The sequence below is a fragment of the Gavia stellata genome, chromosome 10, assembly GCF_030936135.1.
Source record: "Gavia stellata isolate bGavSte3 chromosome 10, bGavSte3.hap2, whole genome shotgun sequence".
Classification (NCBI taxonomy): Eukaryota; Metazoa; Chordata; class Aves; order Gaviiformes; family Gaviidae; genus Gavia; species Gavia stellata.
This window is the reverse complement of record NC_082603.1, coordinates 25,542,736-25,569,911: the sequence shown is the minus strand read 5'-3', so window position 1 is coordinate 25,569,911 and position 27,176 is coordinate 25,542,736. Positions and strand designations below refer to the sequence as shown.

The window sequence follows — 27,176 nt, the reverse complement described above, 5'->3', positions numbered from 1 at the left end:
GCAGCATTTTTGTGGATAATACAGTGAGTTCAGAAACAGGAAGCAAACTCAGGGAAGCTCATCTATTTGGACTAGAGAGGGCTGCTTTTAAAATGGTACTTTGGACACATAGCAGGAAAGGCAAAGGTGAAGTGGCCAGATGAAAATTGAGGTGTGTAAAAGTATGAAGAAAGAACTGGTGTGGGTGCTAGAGATAGAGAGGCAACATGATTTTGTGTAGTAGGCTGTATAAGATCTGTAAAAGTAATTAAACATTGATGTTGGATACCAAAAGAGGGAAAGGTAAGAAAAAACTGGAAAGCAATTAAATGCAGTTTTAGAAGAGCACAGTGACAAAATACTTCCAAATCATCGTTATATAGTTGGAAAATAATGAAAATGCAGTGAAAAACTAGGGGCAAAACTGATAGTTGTATTGGCCGATTTATAACATCAGTATTAGGAAATGTTCTTCAGATGCTCATTCCAAGAACACCTGGAAAGGTACAGTTAATAGTAAAGGTCAAAAAGGCCTTGTGAAACATGAAATCAGGCTACATTTCAGCTATTGCTTAAATGCTCTGCCCCCTTCAGTGCAGGCAAAAAGGGGAAGTAATATAAAGGTTTGGATTTTCAGAAAGCCCTGACATATCTATATGACTTAATAAATAATTATTCAAATTACATTTAGGTTTTCTTAATAAAGAATTTTGTAGCTAATCAGCAAGCTGAAAATTAAACCCACCAATTTTTGCAGGATATTCCAGGTGTGAACTCAGTACAGCATTTATATAGTGACTAGTTCTTTTGAATGTGAGCCCTGCTCAATCACTATTATGGTATTTCCTTCAAATATATTACTATTTCTGTACCTGGATTCATGACTTCCTCTACTTCTCACCTTCTTCTAAAGGAAGCTGTAAGGTCCAGGATCAGAACGTGGGTTGGAGACACAGTGAGCAGGCAGGCCATGCAGCTAGCCATAGCCAGGTCAAAGCACTTACAAAGTACTTTGATCCTAGAAGAATCAGAGTGCAAAGGGACAGTTTAACTGCCTGGCAGCAATAAAACGGGGGGGGGCAATATCTGGTTACTGTGACCTCGGAGATGGAGACACATAGGTAAGCAGACTGAGAAGTCAGAGGTGCATGCAAAGCAGCATGGGAAAGCAGCTGTAGGATTGTCAGAATATTTCGAAGCAGACACATGATCATCCAGACATCACTGAAAGGTTACTTGCTCTGATATGCAAGGAACCCTAATTAATAACGATGTCAACAGCTTTAAAAGCTTTACAGCAATCTGCTAGTTGCATCAGTGAAAGGTTTGAATTGCATGAGTGAATCCCTGCTTATGTTTAGTATACAGGCATATGCCTGAGGCAAACTGCCTTGTAAACAAGTGTTAAATTGGATCAGCGATATTTCCAAAATATTTACTAGTTTTCCTTCTGAGCAGTCAGGTGGTTGAAACATCACTTCCATGCTTTCATTGCACAGATGTGGCCTGAAAGGAGATGAAGGATTAAAACTAAACAGTTCGGCAGGGTTTTGGCAAGGGATGCCAAAATAGACCCAATTTTTGTCTAGGGTATGATTGACAAGTAAGTAGGCACAGAGGGTAGTGTAACTGATAGCTCCTTCTACGTAGATGATCCGGAGTTTGACTGAGACCTTAAAGATAGGACCTGTCTGTTCCCTGTTGGCAGTCCATTCTTGCCACAGGAATACTATTTGCCAGCAGTGCTTCAGAGGAGAGAACACATTTAGCCTTATGTATATTCCAAGTGATTAGCTTTGTGTTCCATAATATATAAACTGATATTTTATTTTTTTCATAATATTGGGTATTGTCCTCTTGAGAAGATGCCCTCCCACCTTCAGTTCTGCATCTTCCTCTTTGCTTAAAGGGTAGCTAGCAAGAGAGAAAGACTCCCTGTTTTCCCATCTCTCCTTTGGTTTGATTACATAATTTACTGTTCTATCAGATTCTGCAGGAAAACATTTTCCAACATCAGAACAATATACAGAAGTTCAAATAAAATCACTGGTGTTACCTTACGGTGTCCCTTTAAGTGAAACAAAGCATAGTGCAGTGTTGGGTGCTGTTTAGAGACCAGTTATATGGACAGAATATGCTATGTATGCTAGAAAACTGAGCTATTTCCAAGCACGGGAAAAATGATTTTATAAAACAAACGAACGAAAAAAACCCAGACCTCACCACTGAACCTTGTTCAGTCTATCAAGACTGAAAAGACTCAAGAATATCCTTCTGAACGGGAGGATGAAAAATTTTGTCTTTGCAAAAGCAGCTCAACTTTCTCTGGATGTGGAGTTAGTACTGTGGACAGTCAGACCTTTGAGAAGCAATTTCTAACCACTTCCTCTTGCATATCAGACCTGAAAGGAAGCATGCAGGACACAGTGCCCCAAAAATTTACCCACCCTCTTTTCTGAGGTTTCCCTACCTCAAGAAGAGCAGTCAGAACAAGGAAAAGGCAAAGAACAAGGAAGACGGTCCTATGATAGGTTCTACTTTTACCTCGGAGTTCAGGCAAAAGGACTTGAAATTTTGGCAGGGAACTGAGTGAATTATAGAAATGGGCAGGAAATTAAGAGGTAGCTAGCAGAGTTAATGAGAAGGCAAATACTGTTTAAGACCACACTCCATCTGAGTTCCCGCTCACCTTCTATCTCTATTCATTCCCTGTTGGCAGACCTTGAAGCTTCTGTGTTAGTGGAAAGCTGGTTTCTGAGGAAGTTCTGTTGAGAGCATCTCTCTGCCTGTAGGAGTTAAGTTCCTTCAAATTCTTTCCTATTCCCTGCAAACTCCAAATTATTCCACCACAACACCCAAGATTCCTAACCCTTCTCCTGGAGGAGGTGTGCTGATTTAGCTGCTGTGTATAGATTCAAAGCTTTCAAATTGTTCTTTCTTCTTAATTTAAATTTGCATTGCTGGAACAAATCTTCCTTTCTTAAGTCTATGAAAGCATTTTAAAAATTTTTTGTTCCTCAGCCAAAGCATTACTGCTAATAAAACTAATGTATAACTAAAATATAGATTTTAAAAAGTCTGTATATAGACTTTGACCTGTCTAGCTTAGCTTGTTCATTCAAATTGGCTGGGTATGCAAAAGTTGCATAATTAAAAATTAATGACAGCATACACAGACACAAGAAACCTGACAAGTAACAATAAACCTCATCAACTTAACATGCAATCATCCCGCTCAAAACCAATAAGCATGCCAAACCGGTGAGACGGGGTATGTGCAGAAGGATTCTAGATTATCTTGTTATAATGCACTAAAGCTGTAGTTCAACCAGATTTATTTTAAAGCCAGTATTGCCACTCAAAGGAGGAGTCCCATGCTTATAAACTTGCTGTTGGTTTCTGCTCTCGGTGCTGGTTTCTATATCCTTCTCCACCTCCTTTCTCTGGGAATACTGCGTGACAGTGGGTGAGGCAGCTGCGGAGCTCATGGGCGGGGGGGGGGGAAGCAGAAGAAAAAGCATGTGGGCTATTTTTCTACTCACTCAGTCCCTCGATGTTGTTTACTGCCCTTAACTGTTATGTTTCCAGTCCTACCCTGTACTTCAAACTAGGACGGGAATAGGCAACTCGGAAGTGTTAAGCCAGGCACACATCTGAAACATGACACCCTTTCCTCCCAGTACATCCTTGTGCTGAATTCATGGTGCTTTGTGTCTAGGTGAGAATGTTTAGCTGAAATATGCCCCTTGTTCTTGAAGGGGTGGTGTGCAAATAAAACCTGAAAGTGGGTATCACTTGCTGCCTCAGACTTACCAGTGAGCCTCACATCCAAAAAACATACCTACCTTTCTTCTTGCATCTGCTTATCGTGAGTTCAGCTGTTCTTTCTGTAACTCATATATCACAGCTAACGAAGCCCTTTATTGGAAAAGATGAGCTGAGTCTCCTGGAATAAAAGGAGGCAGGCTACCATTGTTTAAAATATAGGTAGTTTGTATGTACCTACATCATAATGTAGATTTCTTTATTAAATTAGAAAGCTGATGAGAGTCTTAAATTCTTGCATCACAGACTTTTCTAAACTTTTTCTCATCTCCATAAACATGAATGAATTTGCCATGGTGGTAGTTCAGTGCTTTGAGAAGTACACATTTTCTGTTTATGAGCTGCAGGTACTGATGTAGGAAGAAAATAATAGGAATACCATTTCCATGAATACTACTGATATGCATGTGGGAATGCTCAACTGCAAGGAAATTTTATGGCTTGGCAAGTCTTGCCCTATCATGACAACCCCTTTCTGATAGTAGCACATATCTACATAACATTGGTCTGTTTGCCAATGACAAACAGGCTAATTTGAGAGTATCAAGTTAGAAATGGCCACAATCACACATTGCTACTGGGGAAGGTAACTCTGAATGGTGTGCTGGTTCTGCGCATTTGTTAGAGAAATCCTCTTTTTCATGCTGACACTCTGCAGTCACTACTGAACATCCTAGACTAAGTCCAGTTACCTGTCTGCTTTGCAGCAGGGGTTGGTATGAATGATTCCTGTCCACTGAATGTATAATCTAGTTTGTGGTCTTGGTTCAGAAGTAAACATTGAATACCTCTGAAATGTGCCCTGTAGCTGTAAGCAGCAGGTCCTCTCGTAACACATTCTGTGGAACAATGCCACGAACCACTGCAGTGGGAAAAGAAGAGGGATATGGGTGGAATGAAGGTAAGTTTCATAGGTCTTGGAGTAGGAAACTTTCTCTCCCTGGCCAAATAAGTGGCTTCCTTCACTTGTACTAAGAAGCTGATAATTTTTTTTTTCAACTTTTCAAGCTTTCTGTCATCACTAGTTGAAAGAGAAGAGCAAAATACCTTTTCACATTTAGATAGTATGCCTCTAGAAAGTCATCTGTGTGATGAAGACTACAGAAATCAGAGTATAGATCAAATTGTTTATTATGAAGGATCTCTAAGCTGTACTACAACATTACTGGTTTTTCAGTCTTGCATTTCATATCCTTATCGTTTTTTGCTTGTGTCTTATAGGTAAGGCACAGAACTTCAGACCAGGTAATGGCTTTGAAGATGAACACACTGAACAGCAACAGAGCAAACATGCTGAAAGAGGTTCAACTTATGAATAGACTCTCACATCCAAACATCTTAAGGTATACTGGCTTTTTTCTGAATCATACAGAGATAGGTTGTCTTTAGAGCTTTCCTATTTCCAGTTTTTATTTATTTATTTTTTATTATAGCTGCATCTTTGTGAATGTGTTAGATCAGCTTTTAATTTAATAGAAGAAGGGAAGGAGGAAGAAAAGACTTGAGCAAAGTGAAAATCCATATGATTTTGGTATCTGGAGTTTACCAGTAATGAGTAACTTATTTCAGAGAAAAAAAAAAAGTTATAAATTTCTGAGGAATCAGTAAAATTATACGAAGAGTGAAATTTGGCTTCTCTTCATGAATTTAAATTACTGCAAATTTAACAGGATTCAAATAATCTATGATTACTAATCTTGCAGATTAACAATGCAAAATGCCATAGCTTCCGCATATTTTTAGGTCTGTTTTCTTAGCATTTTCTTATTGTAGTATTGCAAGGTGGGATAAGAGGGACTGAAGAAACGAAGCTAGAGTTGAACTAATCTGATTTATCTGCTCTTTAAAGGAAAAAGGTAGTTCTTGTTTTGCAATAGATCATGCAAATGCAAATCAAAAATGTTTCGATGTGTATCTTGTTGTTCCTTGAATCTTTTCAGTCTTCGTTTCTCTTTTATGATGATATGACAAGCAATTAACATAATTAGCTGAAGCCATAACATTAAAAAGTTTAAAGGTGTGATGACAGTGCACCAAATAACCAGTTCTAAACTGCTGTTGCACAGCTGGGATCCATTTTGATAGTCTCAAGCAGTATAGCTCTTTCTGAAAAGTTTTGGAAACACAGTGAACGTTAAGTAACTTAATTTCCTCTTCTTCACTGGACTGTTAAATAGTACAGACATAATACTGATTCCTAAAATCCTTTATAACCAGCTTTTCTGAAATCCTTGAAATCCTGGCTCAGTCTTCATCAACTGATGTGTAACAATATTATCTTGTTTGTTTCCTTCAGTATTTATGAGGAGACATAGCAGAAGCATTTCATGCCTATTTTCTATTACTTTTTTCTTAAAACTGCAAAAACCTGTGAACTTGGAGGATTTTTACTCATAGTAAACTGTATTGGTTTTATCACAGGATATTTATTCAAGTGTTGTAGTAATCTGTCTCTAATTAGAATTCTTAGTCTGTTTTCTCTGCTCCAAGTTGAGGTGAGTTCCCAGCAACCCCTCTGGCTCTTCTGTTTGTTTGTTTGTTGGGGTTGTTTTTGTTTTTGCGGGGTTTTTTTTGTTTGTTTTGTTTGTTTGTTTGTTTGTTTTAAATTATGTCAGATATCTGGCTTTTTAGGTTTCAGGATCATTAATTGTTTCTTATATCTATCCACCACTTCCTTTCCTTCAGAATCCTTAGATAAGCAGCATATGATACTGGGGACTGATACAGTTGTTTTTTTAGTAAGGTTTGTGGAAAGAATAACTTCATAGGATTGGCATTGTCAGTCATGAAGTCAGTACAATTTATCAGTTTCTATATCAACTTTGTGTGGTTTGTACATCTTATTTAAAAAAAATCTAGCTTTACAACTGTGTTCAAAATAAAGTATTTAATTTGGGCGGGGTGAGGTAAAGTAGGAAAGGGATAGTTTGACAGGCAAAAAGCATTCAGTTGCAGCTTAATGTAACCCTGCCTGCCCTTGAATGGAGTTACACAGGTGTTGCTGAGAACAAAAGTTACTGTGCTCAGTTCTGAGTAATTGCTGAAATTTAAATGTCTTACAATGTCTAAGAGATCTTATCAATGATATACCGGTCCCCTCTGGCCTTAGAGCCTATGAATAATTTGAAGTCAGTGGTGTTGCACAGATGGTCCCGAAGAAAGAACAATAATGTATTGATTTATGCATGAAGCAGAAAAGGAATTCCATTTAGTCTCCCAGTTACTGTACAGGATTGATAGAGAAATCTTTATTTTCTATGTGCTCAACTAAGCAGTTATGAGTGAATACATAAGAAATAAATGGCTTAAATAGAAATGGTTTATCTTTGCATAATTTGTTTTGAAGAATAAACTACACTTGCTTTATGAATTGCTTGATGTGAGGCTTCTTCAAAGAGAGTTGGTTCTCTGGTTAAAAATACTGCCTTTTTCTAATGTATTAGGTAAGTACCCTTGCTGCAGGGAGAAGGGACATTCCTACAGAAAATGCAAATGAGAAAACTGTATTTTGTTTTAGTTTATTCTTTTATTGAATAATAATATACAGTAAAAACTATTAATTTTCTTTCTGTAGCAGATAACTTGGAGGTTTTGTGCATTAGTTACGTGTCATTTTTATTTTTGGTTTAAAATCACTTACTGCAGTGTTTCCAGTCCCTTTATATCTGGAAGAAGATTTTGCCCTTTTTAAATGTAACCTGCCTGTGTGTCTCTATATACCTGTATATACACACACATACATGCAAACATCTGTATTTATGTTTCTGAAACCTATAAATCATTGGTGCTTCTACTGGTGTTGTAAAAATTAGTTTAGGACCTATTTCCCACTTTAGAAACACATTAAAAATAGTATTTGATAATAATTTCCTTTTACAGTAAAGTGGTGAGAGGTGAAAACATCGTGTGGTCAAGTAAGAGCAGCTGGAGTAGTATTGCTGAGAGGTCATTAGGAAAACATACATCAACATGTTCCTGCTGAAACATTTTCTGGGATTATTTTTGGAAATTTTAAACTTGTATGAGTATTTAAAGGGAATGAGCCCCTCTTCCAGGAAGTTCTAATGTATAACTTCCCCTTTTCAGGGACTATGAGCTACCTCAGTTTGCTGTTAAATGTTATTTTCTTCACTTAATTTCTGTCCTTTGAAGTTCTTCCTCTACATTACTGAGTAGCTGTTTTGTCACTAACATCAAGTTTAATTATTTATTGACTGGTCAGTGGATCTCCTCCACATGGCTTGAAGGTGTACTCTGATTTTATGTAATATACACACCTGAGCTGCTTCATCTCCTGTAAGCTCTAGGACTACCTACTGTTAACTTATGCTGTAAACAAGTTACTTTCCTTAGTGCTGATCTGTTGTTTGCTGGTAAGGATACTGGTGGATTCTTAGGCTGAAATGTTGACATCATGTTGTGCAGTGGTTAACTGCAGCAGGTAGAGGGCTGCAAGGTGCTCTGATATCAAACAGCTTGTAAAATTATGAAACTGGATAGATACTGGCTTCATGGCATCTCAAATCTGCTCTCAACCTACTTCAACATGTGAAGTTCAGTCAGTTAATGTTTTAGAAAGTGAATGTTAGATTCAGCAATGATGCATTTATTTCACTATACTAAAATCTGCCTTAATCTGGGTGTGTGGTTATGTTTTTGAATATCCTGATGCTTTGATACCTAAAACTTGTAACTGAATCAATGTTTTTGTCCTAGAACTCTTCCCTGGTTTGTATGAATGAAGTGATATGGAAGAGAGAAGAGATTCCTCTTCCTAGTAGTGTATTTGGTAGCCAAAGATCATTATTATCCTTTGGGTGATTAAAAAACCCATCCCTTTGCCAGTGTTCTAAAATACATAGCAACTTTTTACAAGCTGTCAATTCCAATGTGCCCACAGTTAATGTCAAGATGTTATTGCAAAGATCTCAGTAGAGATTACCTAGAGGGAGGTCTGTGTTTTTACCTTAGTGACACTTTTGTACTACTTCAGGAGATGGAGTTGTGTCAAGGTGTTTCAGTTTCTCTGCTTTTAGTACTTGATGAAGTATCAGTCTGGTTATTTAGGCTTTTAAAATAACTTGTGTTTCTGGGCATGGAGTGGAAGGCTAACTTTAAATATCCCCACTCATTTCAGTATTTCTGTGCTCAAATTCTGCTCTTGGCCAACTATGTAGATCCATCTTGATCAGAAGATGGACGTAAGTGAAGAGCTTAGTTTTCACTTACCATCATAAAGATTGTAGTGGTCAAATATGTACACATATATAAAAAAAAATTATCTAATGTATTTTCCATCAAGAAAACTGCGCTCTATTAGAGGGATTATTTTGGCAGAAAATGGAACTTCTTTGTCAGTCTGTCAAGGATATTTTGGAATAGAAGACTCCATCTCTTGCAGCTACATTGACGTGATGGTAAAAAGTAAAGGGATTTAGAGGTTTTTTGTTTGTCTCCCTCCCTCTTGTTCCTACTTCAATTAGCAGATGTGATTCCAGAGGCAGAATAGATGTTAACTGTCATGTAGTAACTTTTTGTTTAGTCACTTTTTGTTTAGTCACTGTCTGGTGATTATAAGAAACTATGTACGAAACATCTGCTTTTTTTGGTTTTGCTTTTTTTCCCCAGGGACCAGCTTAGGGACATTTTAGGAGTGGATAGGGCAAAAGCAGAGTAAGGGTGTTCATGGATCTGGACAGACTGGATCAATGGGCCGAGCCAACGGTATGAGGTTCAACAAGGCCAAGTGCCAAGTCCTACACTTGAGTCACAACAACCCCATGCAATGCTACAGGCTTGGGGACGAGTGGCTGGAAAGCTGCCCTGCAGAAAAGGACCTGGGGGTGTTGGTTGACAGCCAGCTGAATATGAGCCAGCAGTGTGCCCAGGTGGCCAAGAAGGCCAACGGCATCCTGGCCTGTATCAGAAACAGTGTGGCCAGCAGGAGTAGGGAGGTGATCGTGCCCCTGTACTCGGCTCTGGTGAGGCCGCACCTCGAATCCTGTGTTCAGTTTTGGGCCCCTCACTACAAGAAGGACATGGAGGTGCTGGAGCGTGTCCAGAGAAGGGCGACGAAGCTGGTGAGGGGTCTGGAGCACAAGTCTTGTGAGGAGTGGCTGAGGGAGCTGAGGTTGTTCAGCCTGGAGAAGAGGAGGCTGAGGGGAGACCTTATCGCTCTCTACAACTCCCTGAAAGGAGGTTGTAGAGAGGTGGGTGTTGGTCTCTTCTCCCAAGTAACAAGCAATAGGACAAGAGGAAATGGCCTCAAGTTGTGCCAGGGGAGGTTTAGACTGGATATTAGGAAACATTTCTTCACTGACAGGGTTGTCAGACACTGCAACGGGCTGCCCAGGGAGGTGGTTGAGTCACCATCCCTGGAGGTATTTAAAAGACATGTGGATGAGGTGCTTAGGGACATGGTTTAGTGGTGGACTTGGCAGTGCTAGGTTAATGGTTGGACTTGATGATCTTAAAGGTCTTTTCCAACCTAAATGATTCTATGATTCTATGGAGCGTTCTGCTCATTTTCTACCATCAACCTCATATCATCTCCTATCTCCACCTCACTCCTGCATGCAAGCTAAACATGGAGGACTAAAATGCTTTTCTGCCTCTGACCTACACTTCTCCTTGCCCTGGGTGTGGGATGGGATGGGTTTATCACGTCTTTCCTCGAAATAGATGGTAAGAGCAGGAGTGGAAAAGTGAGCTGGGGTTCTGGTTTGCACCATCCAACGTTTACTATAGCCACTTTAATACAGGTTGGCTGATACATGGTAAGACTGAAATTGCTGGGGTTAGGGAAAACAGAGGTTTGGAGCATTTCTTCGCTTTCTTATTAGCTTGTGTCCCACTTAAAGCTCATTGCTGCTGAAGGCTTGGGTTAGATCTAGTACCAGGGTTATGAAAGGTCTGGTGTATGCTTGTAAATGTTTTCACTGCTTTGCTGCTTCTCTAAATGCTGATGTGCTGCCATAGTCATGAGTTTTTACCCAAATCAAAGTAGGAAAATGGGACTCAAGAAATCTCTGTCCATATGTCCTAGGCTGGAAGCCTTAGGGCTGCAGCCTGAGAGACCTGATACCTTTTCATTCTGGTAATGTCTTACAGGTGTGTGTTTCTCATTTTCCCAAATGAAGTGGTGTGCTAACACAGATTCTCCATCTCCTGTGCTGTCTCTTAAATTAGTGTATCTTCAATTTTGAAGTAGAATTTCAATCTTTAATATCACTACTGTTTGCATGAAAAAGTATTTATTTCGTCCGTACCTTGGGGACTTCATTTAAAACATTCTGTACACAGAAAGCCTTAGCCCATGTCTTAAGTGCTCTCATGGGAGTGCTTGGAGGTATTGCCGCGTGTTTGGCAGTGAGTGTGCAGGCAGACTGACTCATTGATTAAATCCACCTTCTTGCGTGCGCGTGTGCACACGTGCACACACACAAATAAGCAAGCAGTGTGCATATTACATGAACTTCTTTCAAGGAGAATTTTATTTCATCTCCTTTCAGACAAATTAGCACCCTGGGAACACAATACCAGGGTTTTTTTGGTGCAGTTTTCTCCTGTCAAACTTTTCTTTTTGTGAAATTACTTGTGATTGACTTTATTATAATAGGCAGAAGGATGGCTTTCGTCTTTTAACATCCTTTGTCCTGTATTGAATAGTACTTTAACAGAAAAGGAAAATACTTTTACTTCTGTCTGTGTAATGTAGTTATCAAAAAGGAGTATTTTAGAAATGCTGTGCACGAGACAGCAGAAGAGAGGCTGTATGCATTGTGTATAATATGTTACAGAAAGGATAGATGAAATGCCTTAGCTCTATGTCTTTAATCAAAATATAAGTGTAGAAAACTTAAAATAGATTTTTAATCTAGCATGGCTCCTAAGACATTAACGAAGGTCTTAATGCAGACTTAATATTCTTACCCTCTTCCTGCTCCAGTTACAGTCAGTGCAATGAAATAAGCATCTTCTGACATTCTCTTTGCGTTACTGAGCTCATATGAGAGACTTTTGCATTGTTGTGTTTAGTTTTTTTCTTATTTTTAATGTTACAGAATCGTAGAATGGTTTGGGCTGAAAGGGACCTTAAAGATCATCTAGTTCCAACCCCCCTGCCATGGGCAGGGACACCTTCCACCAGACCAGGTTTCTCAAAGCCCCGTCCAACCTGGCCTTGAACACTTCCAGGGATGGGGCATCCACAACTTCTCTGGGCAATCCGTTCCAGTGCCTCACCACCTTCATAGTGAAGAATTTCTTCCTTATATCTAACCTAAATCTACCCTCTTTCAGTTTAAAGCCATTACCCCTTGTACTATCACTACATGCCCTTGTAAATAGTCTCTTTCCAGCTTTCTTATAGGCCCCCTTCAGGTACTGGAAGGCTGCTATAAGGTCTCCCCGGAGCCTCCTCTTCTCCAGGCTGAACAACCCCAACTCTCTCAGTCTGTTTTCAAAAGAAGAGGTGCTCCAGCCCTCTGATCATCTTCGTGGCCCTCCTCTGGACTTGCTCCAACAGGTCCATGTCCTCCTTATGTTGGGGGCCCCAGAGCTGAATGCAGTACTCCAGGTGGGGTCTCACGACAGCCAAGTAGAGGGGGAGAATCACCTCCCTCGACCTGCTGGTCATGCATCTTTTGATGCAGCCCAGGATACGGCTGGCTTTCTGGGCTTTAAGTGCACATTGCTGGCTCATGTTGAGCTTCTCATCAACCAACACCCCCAAGTCCTTCTCCTCAGGGCTGCTCTCAATCCATTCTCCTCCCAGCCTTTGTTTGTGCTTGGGATTACCCCGACCCATGTACAGGACCTTCCCCTTGGCCTTGCTGAACTTCGTGAGGTTTGCACGGGCCCAGCTCTCAAGCTTGTCAGGGTCCCTCTGGATGGCATCCCTTCCCTCCATCGTGTCGACCGCACCACACAGCTTGGTGTCATTGGCAAACTTGCTGAGGATGCACTCAATCCCACTGTCCATGTAGCCGACAAAGATGTTAAACAGTGCCGGTCCCAATACCGACCCCTGAGGAGCGCCACTCATCACTGGTCTCCACTTGGACATCAAGCCGCTGACTGCAACTCTTTGAGTGCAACCATCCAGCCAAAAACACTGGATCATCAAAACACTGAATTTTCTCATACAAGCAGTAGATTTCAGAGGGCATCAATTTATTATGTTGGACTGTAGCTGCCCCGGGTTTATCCACACAACAGGAACATGTCCGAGTGAAGTTCTTTTAATGGGAAGCATGTGTTCAATGTCTAGATGTCCACAGTGGCTGTACAATCTGGGTATTAGTTTTGTTTGATTTATCAAGGAGGCAAAGATTGCAGGCTGAGGCTACAGTTCTTAGTCTCCCTTTTCCTGTCCAGAATTTTCTCCCTTGCAGTCAGACTGAACTGAAAGCAGTTTGGGTAACTGCTGTTAACGGACTAAGAAGTATCCACAGTACCTTCTCTTGCTCTTGTCTAGGAGGGCAGGTATTCCAGGTTGATTGAGGAAAAACCTGGATTATGGAAAGAGACTTCCAACATCTGAACATAGCTGACATTTGTTAGAAAGCATTTTGTGCTGGAAATGTGCTGTGCTGTATTTAGTAAGGTGGACTCAAATAGCATCCTTCATATTTGCAGCTTCCGGGGAAACTTTTCCAACCACTAGTTACGATTTTGGAAGTACTTCAGCTTTCCTGACATTTTCACTGACTTGAAAATAAACTTCCTTAAATCTGCAAATGGTCTCCTGTTTTGTGGATGACTGGCTCATTGAAGCGTCTTCCAAGTAGAAATGCTTATAGGAAGTGTAACCTTTGGCTGACAAGACACTCCGCTGAAGTTCACCTACAAGCACATTTTGGCTCTGGAGACAGTGCGTCTAGCCAACAGGAATAATCTCAGCTGTACTGGGCCAGCATGTCAGCTTCCTATCCACAGAACTTGGAATCTCATCTGGGGCAATCTCAGAAATTGAAATCTTATGTTAAGTCTTGCTTGGTAATTGTATTTCCTGGTAGCAGCTGCATGTATTATCTTTTAGTGAAAACGCTTTCCAACAGTGTTTTGTAGCAGTACTTGGCTTAACCAAGAGGTTTATTATTGCTTGATACAGCAGCTAAGAAGAAGTTTTCCAGGAATTTGGATCACTAGAGGTCTATTCTATCAATCTGTTTTCCAGAGTCTGAAAACTGAGATTCTTGACACAAAGTTTAAATGGCTTCAATATGTTGCTTGTAAACTCATTAATTCTGTCTTTATCAGTGTATCTGGTTTCTCTTTTCCTGGGTAATAACTTCTAAATATGTGGGGTTTATAAATGTATCTTTATGTCTGACTTCTTTCCATGAGGTCATGATATTGAGCTTTGCTTTTAAGTTCTGATTTAAAGTTAGAAATGTATGTCTGTTTCTCAGTAGAAACCCTAAATATTTAAGGACTTTTGAACTCTTGGTAACTTGAGCCAGTGTGTCTTTTCTGCCTTAAGTGTAGGTTCACAAAGGTAATGAATATGTTTCCATTGAGACTTCCCTTGACCAAAACAGGTTGCAGAAAAAGTTAAGTTCTACCAGTCTTCGGGTGACAGTGATGTTTTTCCTGTTTGTTAAAGATGAGACAAGAAATTTAGTTTTGCCATAATTTTGATAACCTCTTAATTGCATTAATCTTTTAGAATTATCTCAAATACAATGAATTCCTAATTTGAAAGTAATATAATACACCTTTACAAAGGAAGAGTTGATACATAGATGAAAACATTATTATTTTTAAATACTTAGCCTCAGTTTTTGTTGAATGAAAATACTGCAGTACTGGGTTAACCTTATGTCATTAACACGTTTCATAAAAGAGAAAATAATACTTTCAGAAATTGTCTAATAGTGGAACTGATCTCTTAGATTTATTTTTTTTTCCATTTTTGCTTGTGAATAAAGCTATTAACACCATGCCTGATAGCTCTGGAGACTTTCAGAATGCATTAAGGAAGAAACAGATTTCTGCTCTGGAGGAGTCTGGTTTTCTTAGTCTCAGGAAGCTTAATTTGTCAATTTGTTTACAAAACTGTTCATATGCAATTGCTGTATGAAGTGAAACTCGGAAACAGCAATGTTTTGAGTTGATGGTATATCTAAAAGAACCCTTCGTCCCTTTCCCCTGAATACCTGGTCGTGCCCTATTGTTCTTCAATAAACAAGAAGAATTGGATTTCACTGCCTCTCAAATTAAAATTTGCATATTTATTTTGGGGAATATTATTTGAGGTGAGAGCAGGCAATAAACGTTCAAGTACGAGTCCTGCTGCTTCTTTGGTTATAAAAACAGATTTCCATAGCTCAGCTTATGCAAAGGACCTTACCTATATTATTTTTCTTTGGCTGCTTGTAATTTACCAGTCAGCTGTTAGACAAGAGAACAGTGAGGATCATTCATTTCTTCAAAAGCAGCTTAGCTGAACTAGTAATACATGTGTCTTGCCTCATTTTGTTTTTAAATTCGGAAGTGTAGGAGGATATAAAAGGTCCTTTTCCTTCAAATTGTTCTCCACAAGGTTCCTCTGTCACGTTTAATGAAATCATGCATTTCTACCCCTTGCTTGCCAAGTGGAATTTTCTGAACATTGTGGAAATGACAGACAATGTGTTTTTGCTTGTTGAGACCAAAATCTAAATGATAAAACTGAAAATTAGTTAATCTAAAAAGATACTTTAACTTTGCAGGGAGGGCTCTGAAGTGCATACAATTTAAGTTTTACTGAACTTTCTTGTGGGAGATGTTAACCATTAATATTAATTCGCATTTTGTCACTTTAAAGTTCAACTTGTATGGTGGTAAAAATGAGCTTTCAGTTGTTCCTTGTACATTAAATGTATGGCACATTCTCTATCACTTTCCAGAAAAATCAAGGGTGACAACAGTCATTACTATTAACAGCAGGAGTCTGAACCTTGTGCAGTGTAGGTAACTTTTGTGGAATGTGCGTATACCGTATACTATGAAAACTTGCTTCGATCCAAGCGTTGGAAATAGGGGGTTGGGGAAGGGAAGTATACTGCACGCATATGCCCTCATATTCCTGACTTGTTAGGAATGGGATAGGAAGAAACATCTTTACGCTTAAGCAGCAAAATGCAAAAGGAAGTAATTTTCTGTTTATGCAGACCCACAGTGAATTACTTGGCTTAAACTTCCGTAAAACAGAACTCTGAGACTGTTCCTTTCTGCGTAAATCATTATATGCTGGCCTTTGCTTACAGTCAAATTAGTAACTTCCCATCTTGAGTTCGAGCAGCCTCCTGTGCTGTCTTGGAACTGCTAATTCAAATTATATTGTAGTGTAGACATACAATTTTGTTTTGTGCTGAGATGTTTAAATAATCAACCTTGAGGTATACAATATCTGTGAGGCTGGATTTTTTCTTTTTCTTTTTCCTTCTTTCTTGGCATATCCAGTACTACTCATTATCTTAGTTTCTTTAAAGAGGAAAAAAAAAAAGAGGGGGGGGAAAAAAGCCCAAACCACTTTTCTTTTCTTGTTTCTTGTAGGTTTATGGGTGTCTGTGTGCATCAAGGACAGCTGCACGCACTTACTGAGGTAAGCCTATTTCATGATATACATACTCAATATGAAACAGTTCTCAGGCCAGATTCCGTAACTGCTGTTCACCTTGAGTGGTAGTTTCTTTTATGGTGACTAGTGAGTTAATCACATGCTCCTTGCTATGCAGTAGGAAGGCTGCGGAATCAGGCCTCAGAACTACTTCGCTCATAGCCCTTGCATGTCTTTTCTCATCAGAAGCACTTACTAGGATGAAAAAAAAAATCACAGTAGAAACAAAATTTCACTGATAATATTCTAAATGAGAGATGCGGATTACTGTTGAGCTGCCTCTAAATATTATTTGTGTCAGTGACATTGCATTGTATTTAAGTCTTATTTATGCTCTGATTGTGTGTGTGTTTCACAGGTGAATCAGGGATGTTTCAGCTGGGTGATATTAGTGTATTCAGTCCCTACCACTTTCTTATTTGGAATAACATCACAATTACAGCTTAATCCGGGTCCCATAAAAAGGAATTATTCCATGGCCCATTATACCCTGGCCAAGATCTAGGTAGCAAATGAGAAATGGAAGTTTCAGTTCATGTGAGTCTTCCCAACAAGTTCCACTGGGTTGTATGTTTAATCCCCCTGTAAAGTGCTCAGGAAAAACAAGAAGGGAGTATTCTCGTTAGGAATAGCGTTGCCTGTTTTGAGTCAAAATCGATAGAACATTTCTCCTGCTGTTTTAGTTTGAGTACAGATTGTGGGGAAGCTCATGTTTTGTAAAGTTCATGTTTCTTATTTACTTATATTTTTGTAGGAACTGCTCAATGAAAAGATTAACCCTTTCCCACTCCCCAAAGACAAGTATGTTAGCAATTAAAACAGGTTCCTGGTATGCTTGCCAAGAACTACTGTAAAATGAAACAATTGGATAGCTGTATGCTGATTATCAAGAGGCGTGTGGCCATCACTTTCTGTAACTTTCATATGCAACTCTGAGGCAAAGATGCACATATGTGGGCAGTGAATTTCTTCACCTTCTGGGGTGACAATTCTGCAGTTCTAGCTATTATTAGGGTGATGCACACTAGTGCGCAGTGGCCGTATTTCTAGTGCAAGAGCAAAGGTAAAGACACTTTCAGAAATTTCAAGATACAGCACGTGTGAGGGGGAGGAAATGTTTCTAAGATTTGGCATTAGATGGCTGATCAAGTCCTTCAGGCAGGCTTTGCTAACGTTACTGCCAATTTCTTTCAGACCTCTGATCAGTTAAAACAGGGAGGTTTCAGGCCCTTCCACTCACTAAACATGTCCTAGAAGAGATGGAGCTTCATAATGCTTCGTTGTACTAAATCTTGGCAGATCTTCCTCAGTGTGTTTTTTGGGTTTTTTATTTGTTTTTTTTTCCCCCCCTTCATCGCCGTTGCTTGCCATTTAAACGTCCCTCCCCACCCAGAAAGCCAAGAAAATGAAACCAGCACAGATGCTTCCTCATGGGTAGCTAACTTTGTAGCTGCTTGCTTTGTTCAGCTATTTTTGAGTTCTTGGCAAGCAAATAAATCCAAGAAAGACTTCAAAGAATAACTTTTTATAGTTATAATTCAGAATAACAGAAGAGATTCCTGAAACATCTTGAGACCAAAGAGGAAAAGTTTTAGACTGAAAAAGATTGCTGAAAAATTTTGAGAAACAGAATAGCTTTAGTGACATATTATGAAAGTACATGTAGTGATAACTGCTTTTCTTATGGGGACCAAGGTGGACATTTAATGCCTTCAATAGGAAAAAACATGACAGATGGCCATTATAAGTTGATGTTGTAGGGAATCCGCACACAATTTTGTCCAATACGGTAGTTGTTCTTTGGTTTTACAGAACTTGTAAAAGTTAAGAGCTGTGTATGTTCCAAGTGGTGGAATTAGTTGTGTTTTCTGGCAACAGTAGTGGCATTTTTCATCCTGAAGTGGGTGTAGAGTAATAGCTGAGTTCTGAAGACTTCTGGAGGTTAGAGGAGGGGACTGAAATGGCTAGCTGATGGAATTATTAGTAAGACAGACATGGTGAATCACCAGTTAAATATAGCCCAAGAGGATAAATAAATCAGCCACTGTCTCATGGCTTTTTTCAGCTTGTGGTCCAAAAAGGTGGTCTCCTAGCTTCCAGTGCTCAATGTAATTGATACTAGCCTGACACTGACAGCACTCAGAGAACTTCTGCCAGGGTTTCACTTCTTTGGAGGTGAAACTGTTGATTCAGAGGCCCATTGCTCTGTAGGTGTCTGAGTCACTGCAAGGAGAATCCTCTCTTGCACTAGCCTGTGCTGGACTTGTTCTGTAAGGAGCTTAATTATCCCTTCTTGTGTTTTGAGAGTACAGTTGATGATATGCCTAAGTAAAAGGGATACAGCATCACTTAAACCTTATGTCTGAGGGCTCGATGGGAAATCATGTTTATTTGTGTGTATAGGTTTCCATGACAGAAGAAGTTGAGAACTTGTGGCAAATGTTTGGTGAATGGATTTAGATTACTTGTGCTTAATAGCCTTCTGTGCTATTAACAGGCAGGGCAACAACCACAAATGGTGTTAGAGGAGCCTTGAAGATTTTATAAGCCTGTTAAGGGGCAACATTAGTAATATACAGCACTTTGTTATTGGAAGGCAGAGTCTGAAGTGTTAGATTTCTTTTCTTGCATGTTTAAACACACAGGAGGCTAAACACAGTGGATCATGCAGAGCAGGTTTTTTGCTTGAGGAAGGTGTTGATTGTATGTAGGCCTTGGGTTTTTCCCTTTTGGCAGCATTTTACATTGTTTTAATCGTCCTCTCTCAAGTGGCTTTTGTTTTTAAAACTGTTGGGCAAGAAGCAGTTTCTGTTTGTTTTGGTTTGTTTTTTTTCAAAATAAGAATGGAATTGTTTAATTATAAATTGCACAAGGAGTTTGGCCTTGTTCTGAATCCACAGTCTTATCAGTTTTGAAAATCCGATACTGTTTTTGAAGTTCTACTCAAGCCAGAAGCTATGGCATATGCCTCATCCGAAGTAGTTCAGTATCTATCCTTAGAGTCGCAGAATGGTTTAGGCTGGCAGGGACCTCTATCCTTGCAAGTACATAGTTAAGAAACATTTAAGGAAAGTGAAGTAGATGCTTTAATAAGTGTACCACTCAGCTGGGTTGGCAGGCCTTAGACTGCCTCACTAAGTTTGAGCTGATGGGCACAGTTTTGCTGTGCTCATTTTCTGTAAAACTAGGAACTGGGTATTCCTTTCTCAGTATTCAGTGCTAATCTGTAGCTAGTGGTTTGTTTCTGTAGCTACAAGAATCTGCAGGGCTTCCTGCTGTACTTGCATGCCTCTCCAACCTAATTTCAGCCTCTCCTTCAAGTCTCTCTCTGTTTTCTGGCCACTTTCCTAATCTGACAACTCTCTATTCACTTCCATTTCTTCATTTCCTGGCACACAGCATCCTCAGACTTGGAGAAACTTGCATAGTAGTACAGGCTCTGGTGTCAGTTAGCACGAGATGCTGCTGAGCATTCAGAGACCAGACCTGCGCCACTGCCAGGAGGTTAGCAGACAGCATACACTCCAGGGGACATGAAGCTGTGAGCCAGTTAGTGTGGAGCAGCCATGGCTTAATAGCAATAGCGTATGATCTTATCCCATACACATTTACCGTGGAATGGATGCATGAGCAAGAACCCATTTTAGATGGGAGGCAAACAAATTTATTTGTGCGTTGCAGGTTCTATAGGCCTACGATATTATACTGAAGCAGATAACATAGCATACAGTCTAGCATATAAAAACCACTTAATACCTTTTTGCGGATATTGAATTATTTGTTGAGCTCTGTTAAGCAGGTTTATCTGAATTTGTAAGAGAGAGGTCAGGCTAAAATCTTGTTATAATTAGATGTATATATGCACAGAATGAGTCATACAGCTTGATAATTCCTTCTTGAAGGAAATGAAAACCCTGACAGCTGTGTGTATAGAAGATGAGGAAGGGAGAGGATTTATGTGTTGATTGGGCTATCTTGACATTGTAGTCCTTCACAGATAATAGCTAATTGTTACAATAGAAGTTTTATGGCTATTAATTCATACTGGATGATAGTAAAAAAGCACGCAAATGCTCTGCTGCCACAATCTGAAGCTGTAGCTTTACTTGCTCAGTGTGGGATCTGACATGCATTCGAGCTTTCTCAGGCAGAGAGCAGGGCTGTTGCAGTGTGATAGGAACACTTCATCCATGATGGAGGGGTGGACAGTATTGTTTCAGCCAGCAGCTGGATCTGCTGTCTGTGTGATGTGCCTCTCCTGCAGTCTTTCAGTGTTTCTCCTTGCTGGTATACTACCTAGTCAGTCCTTCTGATTCCATCCCAAGTATCTGGTGTGGTATTAGATGTTTCATAGGTCTAAGAGTTGGACAGCCTGGTTTTAAGGTGATGAATACGTGGCATTGGAACAATGGTGAGATAACTGTAAGGGGTCAGCCAGCCTTTCTATTCACCTGGCTCCTCCAGTGCATCCCATTTGGTGAGTTCTCCTTATCAGCTGCTGCTTCACATACTGCACTTTACAGGTGCTGTGTGTAGGGGTGCATGAAAGTGCCTTACTAGAATGTTTCCTGGGTGCTCAGACTGGTGTTGTCTGCAATAATGCATGCTGGCAATGTATAGTATGGACAGCAGAGTTTAATGCAGATGTATGTGGCAAAAAGTGCTGCAAGAAAAGTCTTGAGTGCTGCTTTAACATTTTTTTAATAACATTTTTTTTAAGAGAATCCACAGAATTCTTTGAACTCATGCACATTTTCAGTTAAATTAATTTTTTTAATAACTGTGTCATAAACCCCAGGAAAAAAATTACTATGGAAATCCTTCCAGACATGTTAATTTTTATCTTGGGTGAGATAATTGCTATTGGACAATTTTGACATGTTGCACTCTAATAGCTTACTGAATTTGACACTGCTGTTTTTACCATCAACCACAACTCATTGTTTTGAGGCAAGAATGCTGTTATGTAGCAGTTTGGAAAAAACTTTTTTTTTATCTTCTTTGCACAGTGTATCCCTTTTGTACTCCTAAAGCTCATCTTAATGAAAGAGCCTGTGGCTTTTGAAGAGAGAGGGTTTTTTTCAATAAGTTCCTCTGTGATAACTGAAAACTTTCCTTCTCTGCTTTTCCTCCCAACAGCAATAATTTACATAAACTATAAATGCAATTAGTGGAGTTTCAGGCCTTCAGAGACCTTTTTTTTTTTTTTTTTTTACTTTTGGAGATAGCACTGATTGGGAAGAAAAAATATTGAAATCTTAAAATTCTCAGAGTTGTTACAATTGTGCTGAATTATCCTTTTACAAGGAAGGGAAAGTAAGTTCTTCAAGTGAGAAGGTCCTTCTGAAATTCAGCTTTCGCAAGCAGAATCTATCATTAAAAATATTCAATTTTCCTTCTTTCTTTTTTCCTCCCCTCAGTTCTTGGGCACCTTTCTATGGAGAGCCTTTGACCCCGGAATAGAGAAAACCAGACAGACATCACTTAGGTCTCCTCTTCTAAACCTTTATGCTACAGCAAAAATTGTAGACATACATTGCCTTCCAGATGGCAATTGCACACTTCTGAGAGTTTTAAAAAGCCCTGGAACACCGTTCCTTCCCTGCTCCCTCCTCCACCCATCTCCTGTAACACTTGCTAATCCCTGCTGTTATTCCACCAGTGTGAGTCATATTGTTTGAATAACTTTAGTTTTACTCATGTAGCACTGCAAATATTTAACTCAGCTTCGGTGATCACAGTAGGCTAGCCTGTCAACTCTAGAGAACTTAGTGTCTTTAGAACTATAGTTCATATTATCAGTCATTCTGCAAATACTCTATATGGCAAAGGAATTGTTCCCAGTTCAGGTATTACCTGTTTACCAGCTCAGGTTTAGTTCCTGAATAAGATGGGTCTGGTGGTTGTCCCTCAAAAAAGAGAATAGCTGCAGTGCTAAGTTGATTAGCCTGAGATTGGAGATAACTGAAGAGAAGATGAAAGTTGTGTTAAAGGTGGCACCAAGTAGAAAATCAAAAGAAATGAAGGGACTCTCAACTTCATCCTATTAGAAAATGTTACTCATCTGCTGGATACTGCCATCCAATTTCTAGGAAAAAAAAACAATTTAGAGAATTATTAGGGAAGCCCTTTACCTCATGTAAGATTAAAGGTTTAGGTATTACCTAACGTGTACAGTCAAGCCATACTGATTAGAGACTTCTAGATCAGTTTGTATTCCTTAATATCTTGTGCTTTTCATTAGCTACCCTTGCTTATTGAAATCTTCCTTAGGCACTTTATGTTGTCTTTCTGACTGTAGTATTGAAAAAAGAAAACTCAAGAGGAGGAGCAAAAAAGCAGAGGGGGGTGAAACTAGAGATGATGTGGTCCTTTGTCTCTCCTCAGATTTGGCCCCTAATTCTGGTCTAATGTGGTCTCATTTGCATACATAAAGCATCTTACTTGAGTGTATTAGAGGTCTCAGGCAGTATGTCAAGTTATTTATTTTATGGTCTTGTGGAACTGGCAACTGACTGCACTGACTTTCTGGAGGAATGAAGTGAGCAACTGTGCAAACTTTCACTTGGATGTTTTTGTTGACAGCTCTGAGAATATACCTGTTAATTCTAAACATCTTAGTTTAGAGGAATGAGTCTTGATGTAGAGTAGTGTAAAAAAGATAGAATTTACTTTGAAGTAACTTTAAAAAATATTAGCATGCTATGATGACAAAGGATATCTTTCAGATGACTTTCAGCAGCCAACAGCTGGCATTTTTAAATGCCTCCTGGCTCTAGGATGCTGCAGGACTGCTGTTTAAACTTTGTAAGAACTCTAAGTATGTGTAAAATTCTGCAGATTAAATTGATCCTTATGATCTCTCAGCCAATGAATAGCATGACCCGTGGATTAATACTGTAATAAATCTCTACTTGCATGCTTTATTCTTTTTGTCCTTAGTTCAGATATTTTTCGTAGCCTTCGTTAGAGCTACAGCTTCATTTTATGTACTTCCCTGGGAATAGAAAGACGAGTTCTTTCAGTGGTGCTATACTGGTTCCAGTGCTGGAAACTTAAATGTGTAGAGGCAATCAGATATAAAACCCAAGTACCAGAAGTGTAAGTTTAGCCGTACTAAAAGTATGTCAGAGGTGTGGGGTCCTCTGTTAAACTATGGTTACTTTGTACCCCTCCTGGTATGGACTTGGGTATTAGAACTGAATATATTTAATTTCAGGAAAGTATGCTTTGATGACAAGAATGATTATGTGGTATAAAAACTAGAGTACCTATTGCTATTATTTGCTTGCCCCTTTTGCTGCTTTCATTTTAGGACTGGAAGTCCAGCCAGCACACATCTGTGTTATTTCCTCTGTTAATTTGGTTGTTTGGATTCCCTTTGCTTTTTCCTTACAGAAGTCATTAAGAGTCAGGCCTTGCATATACTTGCTTCGGGGTCAAGAGAAAACCGTTTATGTGGACCTCAGGGATTTGATCTCTAGAGAAGAGTAATGGTAACCGTGTCTGATGCAGCAGTCGTTGCACTCCCCAATAATGATGGAGGACTGTGTGAGAAGTTTGTGGTAGGACCTGAGGAGAAGAGTAGGGGGATGGGAGCTGAAGGTAGGGTTTAAAACAGAGCAGGAAATGACTCAGGTGTTAGGAAGACTAGTCTACTCTGTAATGTAAAAGGTGAGAAATCATTCCATTTCATTGCAACTGTTTTTCTCAGCACTAAAATAGAATGAATGCATCACATAAGGTGTCTGTTAGGACTGTTCATTATCTGCATAGTGCTTTATGTTTCTGTTATTGAGAAAAAGCACTTATCTCACTACAGAAAAATTGCTGCAAGCTGGTAGATGCTTTGAAATATCTAGTTAATTCTGTCATCCGTTTTTAAAATACATAGAACTGGAGTCTTTTACTTTTTACTTTGGGGAATAGAGTCAAGGCTCTTGAACCCACAAGATGCTAAGATCTCTCTTACTGTGTGCCTGCTTACTGGCACATGTGAATATCGGCTCAATCTTTTTGGGTTAAAAAAACCAAGCAACTGAACATGTACAGAAAGACAAGTCTATTGTCTGCGCTTTCTACTTCGTTGTGCGTGAACACCAGGGCTAAGTTAGGAAGAACTGTAAGAATCACCTTAATTGTTGCATACAGCAGCTATCTTGCTGAAAGGAAACAGATGTAGGTAATAGGGACTCTTCTTAGAGCCAAAAAGTTAGGAAGCTTCTGTTTATATTCCAAGATGAATGTGTTTGTAACATGGCAATCCAAGTCTCTAGCAATAACTTTTTGAAATTTTAAAGATCCTGAATCTTTAAAATTATAAGCCTTGGGATGTGCTTCAGATTTCTTGTATCAAAGCGTCATTTTTAGCTTTTGCTTAAATAATTGTGACATTAAAAAAGAGATATCTATAAATTTGAATATTAGGTACCTTGTATGTGTGTATGTATCTGAAATAAGATATTTTAATAGCTTTGTCCAGGACCACATGTAGACCTCATGCTTTTTCTTGTTCCTGTGTAGCTTGCAAAATGATTCCTAGTACATCTTTGATCGTTTAGAAATGCAGTTATAATTTTTTTTTATAAACTTGTTTCAGTGCAGACACTTCCCTTCATCTCTTGATTGTTCAAAATAGAATTTTAAAAATACTTGTCAACACTTGAGCCATATTTGGTCTTAGTTTTGCACTCTTCACAGCATACGGACTGTCAGTTTCAGTTTTGCTATAACAGTTCACTTAGGTTCTCAGTTTAATTTATAGAAAGTGGCTGAATGTACTCTCAGCAAATGTAGATTGCTGCTTGATGACCAGCTCTACCTCATCCTTTCTCTGTGCTATACAAGGCATCATATTGTTTCATGTTCAAAGCAGTGTCCCTTTTTTCCCATGGATTCATTCTCTTTATAGGACTACAGCATGTCTCTCTTCAACTTGAGAGTTCCACGTATGAAAGGCTTAATATATCTGACGCTTGCAGTTTGCAGAACTGAAAAGACCCATTCCTGTGCCATTGGTCCTTGTCAAGAAGCATGGGTAGCTCTAGAAGCAACCATGGCCTGATGCAGTATTAACAGGAGAGTGCTAGACTAACCAGCTGTATTGGTTTGGGGGGAGGGGTGTCTGCCCTCACTATATTTTTTGAAAGGGTGGATGAAAAGGAAAAGAAAATAAAAATCCCATTTCCAGTAACAATTCAGTCTAGATTATCAGCACTAGGAAGCCTGAGTGAGGGTTAGAAGGATGTGAGCACTGTCATGCTGTTTTATCAGCTAAAGACGTCTCCTTTTTGTTGAAATAATGCTGTAGGCACTTGTACTGAGCCTAGATGATTGGTTAGTCCAACAGCTGAAGAGTTTCAGACTCTGAAATTTGAGTTAGGCTGATTAAAGGTAGAAGTAAACCTGACTCATCTGTATGCACCAGTGGATGCAAAATTAAATCTAAACATGGTACATGTAATAAGTAAATTAGGCTGTTCCAAGTAAGTAGAGTTTAAAAAGCTTGTAGAAAAGGGAGGGTAGTGTTGGCATTTAGAAAATGTTACACTGTCTAAACCTTATGCTATAACTTCAAGGCTTCATGAATTATTTTGTAGCACAAAAAAAGCAGTGTGTCTACGACAGTGCAGTTATTTCACAGAAGTTAAGACAAAATACATATTCTTTGTTTATATTATTTTCCTTGGGAACCAAATATTTTTGTGAATCAGTTAAAAGGAAAAAAGACTTCAGTCCCAAACACAGCTTGATGTGCTGCACATACCAAAAAAGTCCATTTAAAATCACACAAGGGGGCCTGGCTTTCAATGACAGGAGGCAGGAAATATAGTGTTCTGGCTGAAATTCCCTCTCCAGTTCATACTTTTTCAGCCTGATGTTGTGGCATATGTGGTGTACTTGACCCTTTAGTTCTTTCTCCAGCAAAAGTGATACAGGCCTCCACAGGAGTTTCAGCTAAGTCTGTCTGATTTGTAGCTTTGCAGTTTTGAGTGCTTAAATATCAAAAGTCAGGTTCTTGGAAAGTATGTAAAGGACCTTGTTCAAGTTAGGTGATCTTTCAATTTTTTTTCCTACATCTGATGGCTATTTACTTTTTCACGAATGAAAGCTAACCATCTTGTCTGATTGCAGTCATCAAAAGACTTAGGGTTTCCAGAAAAACACTAAACAATAGAGGATTTTTTTAACTTAGTTTTTTGGTTGGTTATACCAAGTTAGCCCCACAGAATGCAGAAGCCCCTGTGGCATACCGTCAGTTTGCTAGGAAGTTAAATGCTGCTGTACTGGGTTACAGCGCTTGTTCTGAGGACAGAACGAAGCTTTAATTACTGAATTTGTGTGTGTTTCCCTGTGGCTGTATGCCTGATACGATTTGGCCAATTCCCCCAAAATGCATCCTTTTAAAGAGAGTGATTTCCTATCATGTACATGTGCAGAATTAGAATAATAAGTAAGAGAGGTTCAAGTGGGTCCTTGCTTTACAGAAAGGTGGAATTGATTCTCAAAAATCTGCAGTAAAAAGCTCACTTGTGGGAAACAGAAAGCTGACAAAAATGTTGGCTTATGGACGATGCAAGCTGGCCTTACAGGCTGTCTCTCAGGAGGGGAGTGCTGGCAGATCAGTTAAAGGAAAAACCTACTGTGCGTTGGTGGTGACCAGGTAAATTAAACACATTGAGGACAACTCTACAGAGAAAGTATCTCCTTTTAACAAAAGCAGAGAAGCAATGGAGGTTGTGTAAGCACTGCAATGTGCTGAAGG

General features: G+C 39.3%; 1 protein-coding gene across 1 annotated transcript in view; it reads left to right on the top strand.

Annotated features, from left to right (window-relative positions):
* TESK2 (testis associated actin remodelling kinase 2) overlaps window positions 1-27,176 on the top strand; it is a 73,657-nt gene that overhangs the window by 15,402 nt on the left and 31,079 nt on the right. The window contains exons 2-3 of the mRNA XM_059822051.1: window positions 5,026-5,147; window positions 16,348-16,396. Coding sequence (XP_059678034.1) covers window positions 5,026-5,147; window positions 16,348-16,396 — 171 coding nt within the window. The remainder of the gene's footprint in view (window positions 1-5,025; window positions 5,148-16,347; window positions 16,397-27,176) is intronic.